This window comes from Brienomyrus brachyistius, chromosome 16, assembly GCF_023856365.1.
Source record: "Brienomyrus brachyistius isolate T26 chromosome 16, BBRACH_0.4, whole genome shotgun sequence".
NCBI lineage: Eukaryota > Metazoa > Chordata > Actinopteri > Osteoglossiformes > Mormyridae > Brienomyrus > Brienomyrus brachyistius.
In genome coordinates, this window is record NC_064548.1 from 5,672,035 (window position 1) to 5,688,008 (window position 15,974).

General features: G+C 45.1%; 1 protein-coding gene across 10 annotated transcripts in view; it reads left to right on the forward strand.

Annotated features, from left to right (window-relative positions):
• LOC125710026 (low-density lipoprotein receptor-related protein 1B-like) overlaps window positions 1-15,974 on the forward strand; it is a 339,401-nt gene that overhangs the window by 234,990 nt on the left and 88,437 nt on the right. For 6 of the 10 annotated variants that reach the window (XR_007382901.1, XM_048979177.1, XM_048979181.1 and 3 more), the window contains 9 exons: window positions 2,196-2,388; window positions 5,387-5,512; window positions 6,001-6,129; window positions 6,237-6,380; window positions 7,579-7,692; window positions 7,791-7,940; window positions 8,944-9,066; window positions 13,720-13,839; window positions 14,920-15,048. Coding sequence is in view for 9 of the 10 variants with exons in the window: in XM_048979177.1 (XP_048835134.1) it covers window positions 2,196-2,388; window positions 5,387-5,512; window positions 6,001-6,129; window positions 6,237-6,380; window positions 7,579-7,692; window positions 7,791-7,940; window positions 8,944-9,066; window positions 13,720-13,839; window positions 14,920-15,048 (1,228 nt within the window). In the remaining variant the exon portion in view is untranslated. The remainder of the gene's footprint in view (window positions 1-2,195; window positions 2,389-5,386; window positions 5,513-6,000; window positions 6,130-6,236; window positions 6,381-7,578; window positions 7,693-7,790; window positions 7,941-8,943; window positions 9,067-13,719; window positions 13,840-14,919; window positions 15,049-15,974) is intronic. The other 4 variants (XM_048979179.1, XM_048979186.1, XM_048979180.1 and 1 more) reach the window with 1 other exon arrangement.

Below are 15,974 nucleotides of genomic sequence, written 5' to 3' on the forward strand. Positions count from 1 at the left end.
TCCCATCCAGGGTGTCCCCTGCCCTGTGCCTTGTGATGGACTTGCATCCCATTCATTGTGTCCCCATTCCCTGTGCCCTCTGATGGACTGGCATCCCATTCAGGGTGTCCTCTGCCCTATGATGGACTGGCATCTTATTCATTGTGTCCCCATTCCCTGTGCCCTGTGATGGACTGGCATCCTGTACAGGGTGTCTTCTGCACTGGGCCAGGGCATCTCGTGACAGATCCCACTGTGGGGCATACCTGTAGCAGGGGATGGGGAGGAATTCAGAGACATGCTTTTGACATGCCGCTAAGAGCTGAACTTGTGTGACACTCCACCTCGCATCCTATTAGACAGCACTCTCTACACTGTGACATTCTACATGAGTGCATAGACAGCGCATTTTTAGAAGTGATGTAAAATCTTACAGCAAACATCAGGAATCAAAGAGCCGGGGAATGGGATGCAGAAAGGGGGCAAGAAGGCGGGTGCAGACAAAAGCAGCAAGGTCGCCCCCCGGTCTTAAAGACAGTCTCGTTTGCAGTACTTCATAAGTACTGAAAAAAGACCATCTCTTGATTTAGTCTTGCAAATACAACAAACTATTTCTTATTAGTCAGAAATATGAAAGGTACAATCATGGTGTGGCTGGCCCCCCATCCTGGGTTGTTCCCTGCCTCGTGCCCATTGGAATAGGCTCCGGACCCCCCCAACTCCCCCCCCCCCCCCCCCCCCCCCCCCCCCCCGCGACCCAGTAGGATAAGTGGTTTTAAAAATGGATGGATGGATGGATGGATGGATGGATGAAAGGTACATCATCACAGGCGTTTATGGATCAACCTCCTTGATTTTCACGAGTCCCCAGCTAGCAAGTACAGTCCGATTGTAGCTAGCGAGCTGGTTAGCAGAACATGCTCCTTCAGCATCTCCTAAATAAAGAACACGTTTACTCTTTGGTATAGTGACTCTTAGTGGATACAATCAATGCACCCATGCAAATGTGTGGTCTGTGTGGTGTTAAACAGCGCCAATGGGTAGGAGGTGTTCAGGTTTATAGCTCAGCTGAGGAGCAGTGTTCAGGGGTCATCAGAACTGCAATGACACGTAAGAATTGATGGGTAAAACTTTTCTGAAATGCAACCTGGCTTCCTGTAGCTAAGCAGCAGGCAGAAATGAAATCCCAACGCAAAACAGGCCGGTGTCTCTTGCGAGTTGGGGCCACCTGCCAGCTTGTTCCCTGTTAATAAACGGCTCTACAAGTGCGTGGCTGTTGTTAGTTTACTCAGTTTGTTTGCCGAACTGGCTTTGAACAGGAAGCCGATTGCAAGAATTTAAAGAGGCTGCGGTGTGATAATTGAACATAAGCGGGCCAGTCTCTGAGATGTGGTTTTGAGAAACTGAGTGCATTACTAAACTGAAGTAGTTTTTTCAAGGTTAGCCCTGCAGGCAGTGTGTACATCATGTAAAGTAAAATCAGCCGGAATGTGTTTATTGATTAATTTTGCTTTAATATGTTTTTTAGATGTGAAATATAATAAGCGTGCCTTTCCTCCCCCAAGATGAAGCAAAACAGTGACTCATAGTTACCTCTTTATCGGTGGCTTTTAAATGATCACTTAACACACTCATTCCGTTGTGGTCATATTCTCCAGGTGACAAAACTGTAGTGTGTGTATTGTAGTGTGTTCAGCAGATGCTTCATTTCAAGGACTAGCCCCCCCCCCCCCCCCCCCACTCTGCGCTGGTGACAGAATGACATACGAATGACATAATCATCCGTAAACACTGACATTAGTTTTATGGTTTGTGATAGGGAAGAAAAGCAAAAGATGGAATCTGTTTGCTTTCTGCAGTTTTTCTTTACAGATCTGCATATTCACATTGAATGTCTTTAATTGTGCATTACTTGGATTTTTATGACTAAGCTTGTTAATGTTGCTGGAATATGAAATTAAACATTAACTGCACCTCCTGTGTAATATCTCTGTTCATATTCAGTGATGAGATAATATGTACTTATTTGGGCTGTAAGGAAGCCAGCACCTCCGATTTCTGCTAGAGATTTGTTTGTCTTTTAATTTAATTTAATTTAAGTTAATTTCATTTGATTTTATTCTTCTTGTGCAAGGGTGTCTGGATTGAATGATGCTTCAGCTTCCTTCCACAGTCATCATTTTAACAGATTTTTTTTTACTCCATTCAAATCATAGGTCATTGTGAAGTCAGGGCCGGGAACATTTTTCGGCCTGGCTATTTATGGCGACTTCATCTTTTGGTCAGATTGGGTGCGAAGATCCGTGCTCCGCTCCAATAAGTATACAGGTGATGAAATGAAAGTGCTTCGAGCTGACATTCCGCACCAGCCAATGGGAATAGTCGCCGTTGCCCCGGATACCAACAACTGTGAGTACCCATGAACCCGGCCTCATAAATTCATCTCTGTGCTGCCTCTTAAAATGCCACTCTGTATGCATATCTGTGTGTGTGTGTGTGTGTGTGTGTGTGTGTACCTGTTTATTAGTGTTGTGTTTTCTAAATATAAATGGTAATTGTTTTCATTTCCTTTCATATTACAGTAATGTTCTGGCCTTCTTGATAAATCGACAACACGGATAAATCCCTTTATGCATTATTTATCACTCAGCTTAGTTATAACATTGTGTCTGTGTGGTTTAGTAATTTGTGCGTTCTAGGAGTGGTAACAGTGCTAAATGGATAACTCTGGAGTGCCCGTTTCATTTAGCAAGAATTAATTTTTGGTTTTGTAATTAAGAAAAAAACTCTGTTAGAGAAGGAGCTGGAGAAGTAGGACAGCGAACCCGACACGTTTGAACACTTTGTGCCCGTTCCGTCTTGGTATGTCTGTCCTCGCCGGATTTGTTCCACATAACTCAAGGAGATCAGCTCATGTGCTCTGTGTCTCTGGGGGTGTCCCCACACACTGCATCGTTCTTGGGCTAATTTGTCCATATCAGGTTAACCTCTGATTCTTCTAGAGCCATGTGAAGTAAGTGACATTCTGCCGTTCTTGCCACATCTCGTCTCTTGGCTGGCATGCCCGATCTTCAGAGGTCCTCAGATCCCTCACTGACACGGGATGCCCCCAGAGGCCGTGTCGCGCTGGAAACTGGGAGGCGGGGTTAACACATCTGAGCTGCGGTTACCTTTTTGGGCTAGTGGAATGACCTGTCAGGGCCTCATGTGACACTCATCCACCAATCACTTCTCATCACTGGTGACAGGCAGATACATAGATAAGCAGACGGAACAGGCAGTGTGGAATGCATATGAAAGGGAGTTTTGTCCTCTGTATTCAGTATAATTTGGACATCTTTGGTCTTATACGAAGGCACTGATGGGCAGCAACACCAAGAACAAGCCATGAATAAATACAAATGGACTGTAATCGTTAGTTTGGTATTTTTTGTTTTCACTTAAACAGTTTCATATTCACATCAGTGCTGTGTTTAAAAAGAGCATTTCCGTTATTTTCATTTGTTCACTTCATTATTTCCTTACATGGCAGCTTGAGTCTTATGTTTATCTTCAGGAATCGCTCATTATCAATGTCTCCTGCTGGAACTCCATCGCTGCACCGAAAGAGAAAGCAGTCAGGCAACAACTGATTAAAAAGATGTTAAACTTCTAAGCTGTGCTTTCACCATCCGGGAGGTCGCAGCCACATTCACAAAGCAGTAGCGAGAGCCATGGCGGCTCATTCCCGGAACATTCGTTAAAGTAAAATGTGATGTGTGCGTGCGTCTGTTTTTGCAAATTACAGCAATGTACAGCAAAGACATATGGGCACTCGGGATGCTCTGAACTGCCCTAAGCTTTCGTTATGTGGCAGCTAAATGGGACAGAGAGAGAGGCGTAGTGGGCTTTCTCATGGTCGTGACTAGCAATGCTTTGCAGTAGGCCTGGGAGGATGAACTTTGTTATTCAAATACAATTTGAATTTCAAAAATATTAACATATCTGATGGTAAAAATTCACGTTTGAATTTATGGATTTATGTAGGCTACTATTAGTCATCTCACATGCATTTCCTCATTTTTCTTTTGCCTAATGGCCCTTGTTGCTTACCGTAGAGTAAGAAATTTGCCAGCAGGATCAGACATCCGTTGCTCGTTTTTGGATGAAACCCAGCAAGAAACTACTGAAATAATGTGTGATTCACAAAAAAAACCTGAAAAGCGCCGTCTGGTAACTGTAATTGGATTTAACCTGCCATTTTTTCCTGACCGAGTGACAGATTTCATTGCCAAGATTTCAGAATACTGGAACCACCTTGCTTTTGAAAATCTCATCAGACTAGTGTGTACCATGCTATAATTACTGGCCAGTATGAAAAATTCGGCACCCTCTAAACCTAGTTAGACATAGCCTAAACCAAAGGCAGAATCTGATTATTTAAATTTTAAGCTATTTTATGCACATAAGCCTATGTTAGCTGTCTCATGCAATTAGTTTCATATTTTATTTTCCCTCCACAATTTAGACATTTTTTTTTTATTGCTGCTACTGGCGATTCTGTCTAATGGGTAGTTAAATAAATAAAAATGTTGTTAGGCATTATTGTCTACTCATCACTTTGCTCATTAAGACCGGAGCAGCCTAATGTTGGTTTTCGGCTGTCAGGTGCATCCAAGGGGCTTGGCGACTGTGTGCTGATGAGTCACACCTGTTATAATTGTGTAATTCCTATTCAGATTTCTTTGAATGATAAATATATTACAAAAACTCCAACCTTTTTAAAAGGAATTTTGCAGCCCTGCCGCAGAGCAGGGTGCCCATAGGGAGGGGGTCTTTTGCTGGCTCAGCGTGCCCCAGGACCTCCGGCACCATGCCCAGCCCGGGCTTTCTCTGTAATCCTCACTAGGATGCTGCACTCGCCCTTGAAATGCAGGGAAGCACTGATTTTTACATCCGGAGCCTGACCAGGCCTTGATGTGTGTGCGTGTCTGTGCATCTTTGTGCGTGTCTGTGGGTGTTTTTGCATGTTTGTTGCCCAGATGCAAACATGGCCATACATGTGCCTCTTTATGTGTGCGACTGTGGGTGTGTGTCAGAGTGTGTTTATACGGACTGTGCAAGGCTCATTTTTCAAAGCCCCGATGTGGAGTCTGCCCCTTAGAGAAATTAGTGTTTTGTCAGTTCCTTCCGGCAAAAACGTGTAATTCTGGGCTTGAGCAGAAACATCACAGTGGGTGGTGTGGCCATGTCCTTCACATGGCTTAAAACACTGCGATGTTGCTGGAACTTTCCATAATCGAGAAAGTAGTTTCAGGGAAGAAAAATATGTATTTTTTTCTCTATGTGTTTGTACTTTTTTTTTTGTCATCAGGAATGTTGAATTTGTGTTGCATTTCAGTTGCACGGTGTGCTCTCCGTTTTGCAGGTGAAATGTCCTTGTGTAGAGTGGAAAACGGTGGATGCGGTGACCTTTGCCTTTTGACGGCAGACGGCTCAGTAAATTGCAGCTGCAGGGGAGAGCGCATTTTACTAGAAGACAACCGATGCGTGTGTAAGTCGGCCGTCGCCTCTGCTGCGCCATGGTGACCTGGGCACTGCTTGGAGTGCATAGCCATTCCGGCCCTGTGGCGATTTCCTGTGAGGTGATTCAAAACTGTGAAGGTGTCACTTGTTGAGCTTCCCGTCTTCTCCGTGTGACTCGTGCACATGATTTCACAAGGCCCCCGCTCCCCCCCTACCCACAATGTGTGACATCACTGTGTTTGTCAGGAAGGGACAGAGCAGTGAGGCATTTGCGTGATAATTTCTGTCGCCTTGCCAGGTTTAGCAGCACCTCGCGTTCTTCCCCTGGCACTGGTGGGGGGTGGGGGGGCATTGGTTTGCTGCCACGGTTGTGGCAGGGAATACAATAAACTTCAGATCAGTGGGGGTGGGTGGAGAAAGCACTGGGTAGAACTGGCCAATGGAGCATCAGTGAAAACGGAGCTCTCTGGGGGGGGGCAGCAGTAATGCTATCTAATCTGCTTCTCCATCTCGCAGCCGAGAACTCATCCTGCAACATACACACTGAGTTCGAGTGCGGGAATGGCGAGTGTATCGACTACCAATTAACGTGCGATGGAGTGGCTCACTGCAAAGACAAATCAGACGAGAAGATGCAGTACTGCGGTGAGGGCTCTGTCCACACGAGGTCTCACTGACTTTTGCCCGTGGCAGCTTGCTGTAACATAATTGTTTCACTTTGTTGTGTTTCTGTGTGTGTGTGTGTGTGTAAGACTGTCATACACTTCCCCTGGCAGATAACAGGAGCTGCAGGAAGGGCTTTCGGTCCTGCTACAACCAGCGATGCATCGCCAACAGTCGCTTCTGTGACGGCTTGGACGACTGCGGAGATAATTCTGATGAGGCTTACTGCGGCAGTAAGTTCCTTGGTGTGGTTCAGGGGGGTCGTTGGTGCTCTTTTCTGTGCATCCAGGTCCAGGGTCCAACCTTTTATTTTTCAAAGCCACTGTAGTAGAAAACCGCAGCCAGTGAGTTTGGCCAGTAGAAGGAGTGATAGCTAAGGAGCCATACTTGTTTCTGATCCCAGCAGACGAAGAACCAGAAAACTTGGCACGTCTGTGCTGTAGATTTGGTCACCAACATTGTGGCTAAAATCTTAGGGCATGGCGGGGGGGCAGAAATGAGAATGAACATGTCAGTCTGACTATAGCCATTTCTTTGTGGGTGCCCAAGTATGGCAACCTTTTCGTCTACTTATGGAAGAATAAATCACAGGATGACAGGCTTACATTAATCTCCCTTGCTGGGGTTACTATGGCGTGTTAACAAATAGTCGCGCCTTGGATGTTTGGCATCCAGCAAGGTGCCTGCTTGTGTTGCACATGCGTTTCTCAGTCCGGACTGTGGAACTGAAGGCGGGCAGCGGCCCCCAGCCAGTGCTGCTGATCGCTGCCCTCTGACTGTGACCCCAGACTGTTTATTGCTACGTAATGTTGCTGAGCCATGACCTAAAATTCAGCACTCATAGATATATAGTGTATTACACCAAATAATAGTAATAAGCTATATACTAATTATATCCATATATATGCACTTCCATGTAAGGCATAGATTTTATATGCCATTAAATGAGTTTTTTTAAAGATTTTTTTCAGTCATATGCAGTTATTATAGTAATGCTGTCATCCATTAATTTCCTAATTTTTTGGTCTCTTCCTGGCTAATAAAGGGTGACACATAATTTCTGAACAAGACAGAGCTTAATCTGCAACGTGAAACTATAAGAAATATTATTCTCTGATTATGAATATAAAAATAAATTAATCATGAAATATCAGGGCTAGGACTTTTACAAGAGACATTATAATGTGTCCGACTGCCTGCATTTTTTTTGTTCTTTAAATTTTCTTAATTTGTTCATAATTTTTTTTAATGGCAGTACGGTACTATATTGACTGCTTTTAAGACGCTCAATTATATGCATTTAAATGGAAAGATTAAGAGCCATGCGAGATGAATCAGCCCACAAGGCGAGCCCGTCCCTTCCCTGGCCTCATTTCATGGCCGCTAGCGATGGATCGGCCTTGTCCACGATGTTCCTGTTCATCTCCCCAGACTCGACATGCTTGTCCTCGGAAATCCGCTGCCGGGACGGAGCGTGTGTCCCGTATGCAGCCTGGTGCAACCAGATGATCGACTGCCCTGATGCCTCAGATGAGAAGAACTGCAGTAAGACAACCCCCCCCCTCCCTCACCAGCTCTCTGTCGCTGGGCCACTTCCTATGGGGGCCACATGTGTCATTAACCTCCACCTCCTGGCTCCCCAGATAGCACGGACTGTGCGGATTACTACAAGCTTGGGGTAAAAGAAAGAGGATTCGTCCGCTGCAACTCCACCTCCCTCTGCATCCACCCGTCCTGGATTTGCGACGGGGCCAATGACTGTGGAGACTACGCGGACGAGACAGGCTGCCAGGGTGATCCTTCTGCCGCCGTTTTTCCCCTCCCAGCAAGAGCACGTTGGCTTTAAAAAGACAATTTCACGGGGGGGCTAAAGAGCCTTGAATACACTTCTGTGGCCGCTGGATGAGTCCCACTGCTTCTGAGATGACGGTGACCTTCATGCTATCACAGGGCCCCTGCCCTCATTGCGCTGGCTAAAGCCTAGAGGAGAGACTCCTAGCTGAGTGTCCCAATCCAATAGAACTTTGCTAAATGTCTAAATCCAGTGGAACTTTGCTTAGTGCTCAAATTCAAGGGAGGTTTACTTAGTGCCCCAATCTAGGGGAACTTTGCTAATTGTCCCAGTCCAAGGGAAGTTTGCTGAGTACCCTAATCTAAGGGAACTTTGCTAAGTGTCCCAATCCAAAGAAGGTTTTTGAGGGCCCCAATTCAAGGGAACTTTACTTAATGTCCCAATCCAAGGGAACTTTGCTTAGTGTCCCAATCCAAGGGAACTTTGCTAAGTGTCCCAATCCAAAGAATGTTTTTGAGGGCCCCAATCCAAGGGAACTTTGCTTAGTGTCCCAATCCAAGGGAACTTTGCTTAGTGTCCCAGTCCAAGGGAACTTTAGATGTATTTTCTGTCTCCCAAGCAATGTGAATGCTGGTCCAGCAGAGTATTTATGTCCCCGAGAGGGGATTGACGGATCAGCAGAAAGGCTGAGTCCCACTAATTCCCCGTCTGTGGTGGCAGATGTGTCCACTTGACTGAGCTTCTGTTCCTTGCCGAAATGAGGCTATCGAGGGGACTGTGATGGCTCCAGTGTGTTGAGATGGTGGTATTCAGACCCCTTGTGCTTGTGTGGTGTTTGAGAGGAGGGGAGCTGGCTGTATTTCACTGTCAAAGCGGTGTGCACCCAAGTTGTCCGGCTCTTCCTAGCTGCATTCCTTTCTGCTGAGCGTCTCCCATTTCCAAAGATAAGCCCCACTCAGTGTGGCCGCCCAAATCTCAGCGTGCTCTCCTTGTGTCTCCCACAGTTGCCCGGGAACGGCAGTGCGACGACGGCCACTTCGCCTGTCCCAGTGGAAACTGCATCTCCAGCGTGTGGCTGTGCGACGGGCAGAGGGACTGCGAGGACGGAGCTGATGAATTCCAGTGCGGTAAGAAGCCAGCCAGGGTGGGGGTGGGGGGGGGGGATTGGATGTGCTTTTTATTTCCCTCAGAGCTCCTGGAATTGACCAGCATCTTCTAAAGTGTTTAACTCCTAATTTCTCATGTGGGAAGAAAAATTAGGATGGATGGCCTTGCCTGTCACTATTACAGCCGAGTCTCCTCAACCCAAAACTAGTCATGAGCTAGGAGTCTTCTAGGAGATTCTCAGTAAAGCATGGTATGTAGGATATGCTCTTAAATACAAAGAGACATGATATAAACATAAACACAGATTCTCCTGGTCCTTTTCCATTTGCACGTACATCCATTTTGGATTCTCATTGGAATGCTATACCTACAGTACAGTCTAGCTGTACCTACTTTTTAGTTAATTTTTTTTTAATTATTTTTCTTATACAAAGTAAGCTCCAAACCTCCAAACTAGGTCAACGGGTAGTTGTATGCTGGGCTTAATTTGCCAGAGCTCGTAAAGACCACGAAGACTTCATGCACACAAATTGGCCTTTAACAACGATAATTCGCTATTAATTACTTAAACACGTAACAATGTAGTATTTTCTGTCGACACCTGTTAGTTATATAAAACCATTCATCTACATTGCACATTTCTTGCTTCTTTTTGTGGCCAGCATTAGCACCCACAAATACTGCTTATCTCCTCTCTGTCTCTGCTTGTTCTAATCCAGGCCTTCTGGGTCACTTTTGCTCCACTTGAGGTTTGATTTTGTTGCTTTGCCAAAAAAAAAAAAAATTAAAATATCACTTTGTCTTTTTTTAGTGGCCAAAAAGTGGATTTTTCTGAGAACGAGTGCTGAGGTTTTTCCCTTCAGATGAAAGACACGTGCTGGCGACACATAGTAATTAACGAATGTCAAAAAAAAAATCGTACAACACAAACGATTTTATAAATATATATTTGTGCAGTTCGATTTGCATCCAAAGTTTAACTCAAACTCATTTTAAGTTTAATTATATAGAGTGCAGCGTTTGAGGAGGCTCTGAGAGGTGCCAGAGCATAGACTGCTCTGTGCCAGAGGTCCGGGGCTGAGCTCCGGCACAAATTATGCACCGGTCGTATGCTGTTCTCGATCCAACAATTTTCAGTGTTTCTCTCAGCATGCTGCAAAGCCAGGACTGAGGGCTGGCTCTTTTTTTCTGAAGCAACATGGTTCAACATTCAGCCTTATTTGCAAGTGGGAATTTTACTGTAGGTTAATTACAGAGTATGATATCAGAGTGTGAAGCATACTATCAGAGTATGACGGAGCGTGCCCCTCCCTCGGGTGCGGTTCGGAGTTCTGTTATGCGTTAACTTTCTGTGAATAGCAGAATGATAGTCATAATCATAACTGTGATGTAAATGGGGAGACAAAAGACAAGCGAAGAACCTGGAACTGATTTAAGGAGAGTGAGACGTTGAATAATAAAAGCGAACCTTGAATATTCATTTCAGTATAGGCTGCGTTATTCATCAGAAGTTAATGACTACATCAGGCCCTCCCTTGCTGCCATTATGCATCAGCAACAATGGCCAGATATAGAGGCTTATGAATGTGGCCATTCAGAGCTTGAATGGAATACCTTTACCATTTTCAAGCAGGATCATACAGTTTCATTAGATTTTTGGAACGCATTCTTTCCAAAGGACAAATTTGTATGAGGTCTTCGATACCTCAGAGTTAATTATCATATAAAAAAGTCTCTTGTTATTAGGAAATAACTGGCAATGAATAAAAATGTGAAAAAGATCCCGTGTGGAAATGTCATGCACTCTTCTACACCCGGAAGAAAATGTCAAAACTGATTGTGCGATATACGATCCCCTATTACGATACCCAGGCCTCGTAATTCCTCCCTCGATTTGAAATGCATACCGCAGAAGAACAGCATTCCAGGGGAGGTATTGTTAAATCATCTGCGTGGCAAATTAGACTTGGCTGTCAGACGGGTTTGATTTGAATGACTGAGAATAAACAGCTTTCCTGGGATCATTTACAAAAGAAATTTGACAGAAAATAGCGGTTTGTGTGCCTCTGAAAAGAAGCCATTTTCATACTAATTGGTTCACTTGCATTATTTAGGTGGTATCCGTTTTCGCTGAGGATGGGCTGAGTGACACGTGCCTCTTCCCCCTCTTCTTTCCTCTTCCTCCTCCTTCCGTCTTCTTCCTTTCTGTTCTTTCTCCCTCCCTCCTCTTCTTCCTCCATCTCATCCCTCTTCTTCTCTTCTCTCCTCCTCCCACTTCCCCCTCTCACTTCCTCTCTCCCCGTCTTCCTCTTGCTTTCTCCCTTTTTCACTCTTATTCCTCTCTTCTTTTCTCTTCTACCTTCTTTCTCTACCTCCCTCTTCCTCCTTCCTCTTATCTCCTCTCATCTCTTATTTTTTCCTCCCTGTCCTCTTTTTTTCTCTACCTCCTTCTTCCTCTTTATTCCTCTCTCCTCCTCTCATCACTCTTCTTCTTTTTTATTCCTCTTCATCCTTCTGCTTCCCTGGTCATCCTTCTTTCCGACATGTTAAGGTTCCTTCCTTCAGATCAGAAGCCTTATAAGAGAGGGAATAGCTTCGCAGATTCTGTTATTGTCGGCTTTCAGTGATGGGGGAGCAATGAGATTCAAAATCGCTGCTCCTTCTGTGCAATTTAAGTGAGCAAAAATGAGTAGCGAGTAGTGAGTTTACCAGACAAACAAGAGCCAAAATATCAGAGACGGAGGGCCGGGCCTGTCCAATGTGCTGTGTGGCCCAAATGAAATAACATTGCTTATAGACTTAGACTTAACTTAACTGATCCCCTTGTGGGGGAAATTTGTTTGGTCCAGCAGCAGGTACACAGATATAAAGAGGACAAAAAAACAATTGTGGTAAGAAAAGAGCAGACACAAAAATGCATGAAATGATATAAATAGGTAGTAATGAAAATAATAACAGTTTAGAGCAGGTACATACAATTGCAACATTATCTGTAGTTCAAAAATAGGGAATACTATATGGCAGAGTGTAAATGTTATATTGTATTTCATATTGTACATAGTGGCCATTATGAATGTTGGAAAGTGGATGAGATTTATCTGTGCATATTGCAGGAGTGCAACAGAATCTGTGCAAAAAGGCGTGAAGTGCAGGCAGTCTATTGTACTGACCTCGGTGTGTCCTGCTTCCTGAACTCCCAGCTTGGCTTTGCTGACGTGTCGTTCTGAGACTCACTCGGTCTCGTCCTTGGCCATAGGGTGGTTAACGGACCGCTGTGGCCAGGTCCAGGAAGAAAAGTGCGCTGTCATCGCGAGTATCAGTGGGAAGTTCTAAGAAAAGCCCCGCAGGCATTGTTTTTGCCTGTGGTTGGAGGGTCCTCCGCAGAACAGCCACATCTCTGCCTGGCCCGTGAGCATCGCCCATAACCACCTGAAAGATGCTCCCAGGGCGCCGGATTAATGGCTCTCCCTTTACTCTGAGGCCGAGCTTTGCTGTAACCTGTATGAGCCAAAACAATATGACCACCTCCAGTGAGGGGAATAACATTAACTATCTTGTAAAAGTGGTGCGTGTCTGGGATATATGAGAAGTTAACATTCAGTACTTGTAGTCAACATGTTGAATGCAGAAGAAATATACAGGGATAATGTTCTGACTGAGGCTACCCTGTCTGGTACAGTGCAACAGAAGGGCTATTGTGGCACAAATAGCAGATAATTTTAATGATGTGTACTGTGTCACAACACATAGTGCATCAAGCCCTGCTGCGTGTGGGGCTGCGCAGCCAGAGGCCGGTCAGATGTCCATGCGCGCCCATGGAAATGGACCTTGGAGCAATGTAACCTGGTTCGAATAAATCCCATTTCCTGTTGCATGACGTGGATGGCCGGGTACGTGCTGGACCAACAAACGCAGTATGCAGCAGCGCTCGATTCCTAGTGTGTCCTGGCTCAGTACTCCCGTAGCCATCATTAAAACTTTGGGCAATTTATTTAGCGCTTTTGTTGGTTTGTACCACACAGAACTGCCTTCGTTCGCATCTCACAATGACACTCTCATTAGGTACTCACCACACCTGACAGAGAGCACCCAAGCCTTATTGTTTAGAAGATGGTCTGACCCAGTCATCTGGCCATAATGATCATCACCATCGCTCAGATCATCCGCGATGCACCCTGGTGGTGATAATATTTTGGTTCATCGTTATACATGTATATGTCTGCCTGTGTCTTAATATCAGGCAGCATGATTGAATATGTGAGAATGAACACTTCATAGTGTACCTGTACTCATACTAATGGCCAATAAATCTTCTTTTTATTTCATTTATCTGTTCCTGGATTGTCAGTAGAGTGTCAGTAGGAGTGGGAAAGGCTTTGCTCGTTTGTTTGTGTATTGTTTGTTTGTGTATTTTTAAAATAATAGTAGCAGGAGTAAATATATAGAATTAACCTGCAGACTGACAAGCTAATGGCTCATTTTACATGAATACATTTTCAGACAATCAGCATTGATTTGCCCACACTAATGGAAGGTTTTCATTATGTTTTATGGCAAATAAAGCTTCATTTTATTTCATTAGTTGGTTCTTGGCTTGTCAGTGGAAGTCGGAAAGAGTTTGTTCGAGAGGGGTTTATGGACTCGCCTTTCGTTAAAGCTCAATTCTTTCATAGATTCCTCCTGCTCATGGAATCAGTTTGCGTGCTCCAAAGACAAGTGCATCGCCAGGCAGTGGCTCTGCGACGGCGACGACGACTGCGGAAATGGCCTGGACGAGAGCGTGGACATCTGCGGTGAGGACGCCCGTGGATCCAACGGCGTCAGACACGTTCTTCACACACTAGTGCTTTTGAGGATGCCGTGTTGGGTGTCTTTGTGGTTATGACAGCATGGCTATTTGTGCTTCGGCCATCGGGACGAAACACATTAAACGCATCAAAAAGGCAGAATAATTCATTAAATGGCTTCCCAATGAATGGGGACATTGCCGAGGAAGATTTATGGCTGGTCGTTTGCTGGTGACAAATTGACGGGAACGTTTCCTACATTAAAGGTTGGGCTCCAGTAGATCATTAACCGAGGTATTGTCTGGTCATGTAGGAACAAACACATTAAGTCCAGTCCAGCTTGCTCTGAAAATGATGTGCAGTAATTTGCCTAATTGCGAGAAGCATTTTTCATGCTGTCTGCTGTGGGTGGAATATTTCAGCTGTTTGTGTGTTGTAAAAATAATAATAGGAATAAATATATGGAGTAAAACCCTACACTGACAGGCCAGTGGCTCACTTTTTATGAATACATTTTTGGACAATCAGCATTGATTTGTCCAGACTAATGGAAGGTTTCTATTAAGTTTTATTATGATTGAAGAATTGTGCTGATTCGTATAGAGTGCAAACACTCCCACACAGTCGGGCAGCTTTTGACTTCTCACGCTGTCATTCAAGGAAGCTCCCACCTTCTGTCTCTGTTTACACACCAGTCTTCTAAAAAGGAAGATGTGTGTTTACATTTTGCGGCCCAATTTGCAGATCTGGCTCTTAAGCGAGGCAGCCTCCCCATGTGCCGCTGTGAATGACTCCCACACATCCCCGCTACTGCTAGCATCGTGCTTTTTTTGTCCCCATGAGAATCTGTGAATGACTCTCATGCAGCCCTCGTGCTGTGGGTCCTTGTTAGCCCAAGTCAGTGACTTCTACGTATCCGTCGAAATGCTTTTTGGTCCCCGTGAGCCACCATGTCCTCTTGAGCTGCTGTCAATGACTCTCATTTGTCGCTCTTGGTACTTTTTGGCCCTTGTGGGCTGCCGTGAACAATCCCACGCATCCCTCGTTGTGCTTTTCGGTCTCTCAGCATGTTTCTGTGTTTTCCAGGTTCTGCCACCTGCGGCCCTGGCTTGTTCAGCTGCCCCGGGTCCTACGCCTGTGTGCCGCAGCGCTGGCTCTGCGACGGAGAGCGAGATTGCCCGGATGGCAGTGACGAGCTCTCCCCAGCCAGCTGTGGTAACGCCCCCACCCCCACCACTCATGCGAGGCTGTGCTGTCAGACTCCCGTTGTCAGAGCCAAAATGAATTTTGGCTCAGCAGATATTAGTATGCTGAACAACCCGTTTTTCACAGCAAATGCACAAAAGGAACTTCTTAGTGAAAACGATCCATCTAACCAACCACTTATTGTGATCCGGGCCATGGCGGGTGGGGATAGGGAAAGGAGGGGGTTTGGCTGGAGCCTATTCAAGGCAGTATATGGTATGGGTCTGGGGCACAGCCTGGTCAGGGCACATGCAGCATGTACAGTCATACACTATGGACACTTTAGGGACACTAATGGCATGTAACTTTACTTTGAACATAACAAATTTACAAATGCAAGGGGGCTATTCGGCCCATCAGGTTCGTTTGGGGCAATCCCTGAGGAACTGGGGAAATTCCTGCAGCAAATGGAGAATATCAACCAAAGCAGAGCTAGGGCTAGACGATATCATATCGCAATTATATGCCACATGTGCGATAATTACCAGGGCTTTAAATAATAGGTGTAAACATTTATTTGGATGTCAGCTTTTCGTTTGCTATATGGACATTTACTTACGCCCACGGCTTTGTAAGAAGATTAGTAGTACATCTATAATATTAATCAGAGGCATATTGTGATACCTAAGTCATATGTATAAACTCAGCGAATCCTTATGTTCATTAAATTTGGTTAGCGGAGCAACTGCTACTGTTTTGGTAAATCATGGAAGCGATAAGCACTGAAGTGGTGGTGAAGAAAGGGGCAGCTCAGCAGCCACAAGATCTTTTTAACGAGGAGACATTGCGGATAAACTAGGTAAAAAGTGGCGGTGGGGTGGTGGACATCACAATATGTCTCTCATTAATATTCACAGACAAATCCTGTAGTACAGTATATGTGTATAGGGAACTGT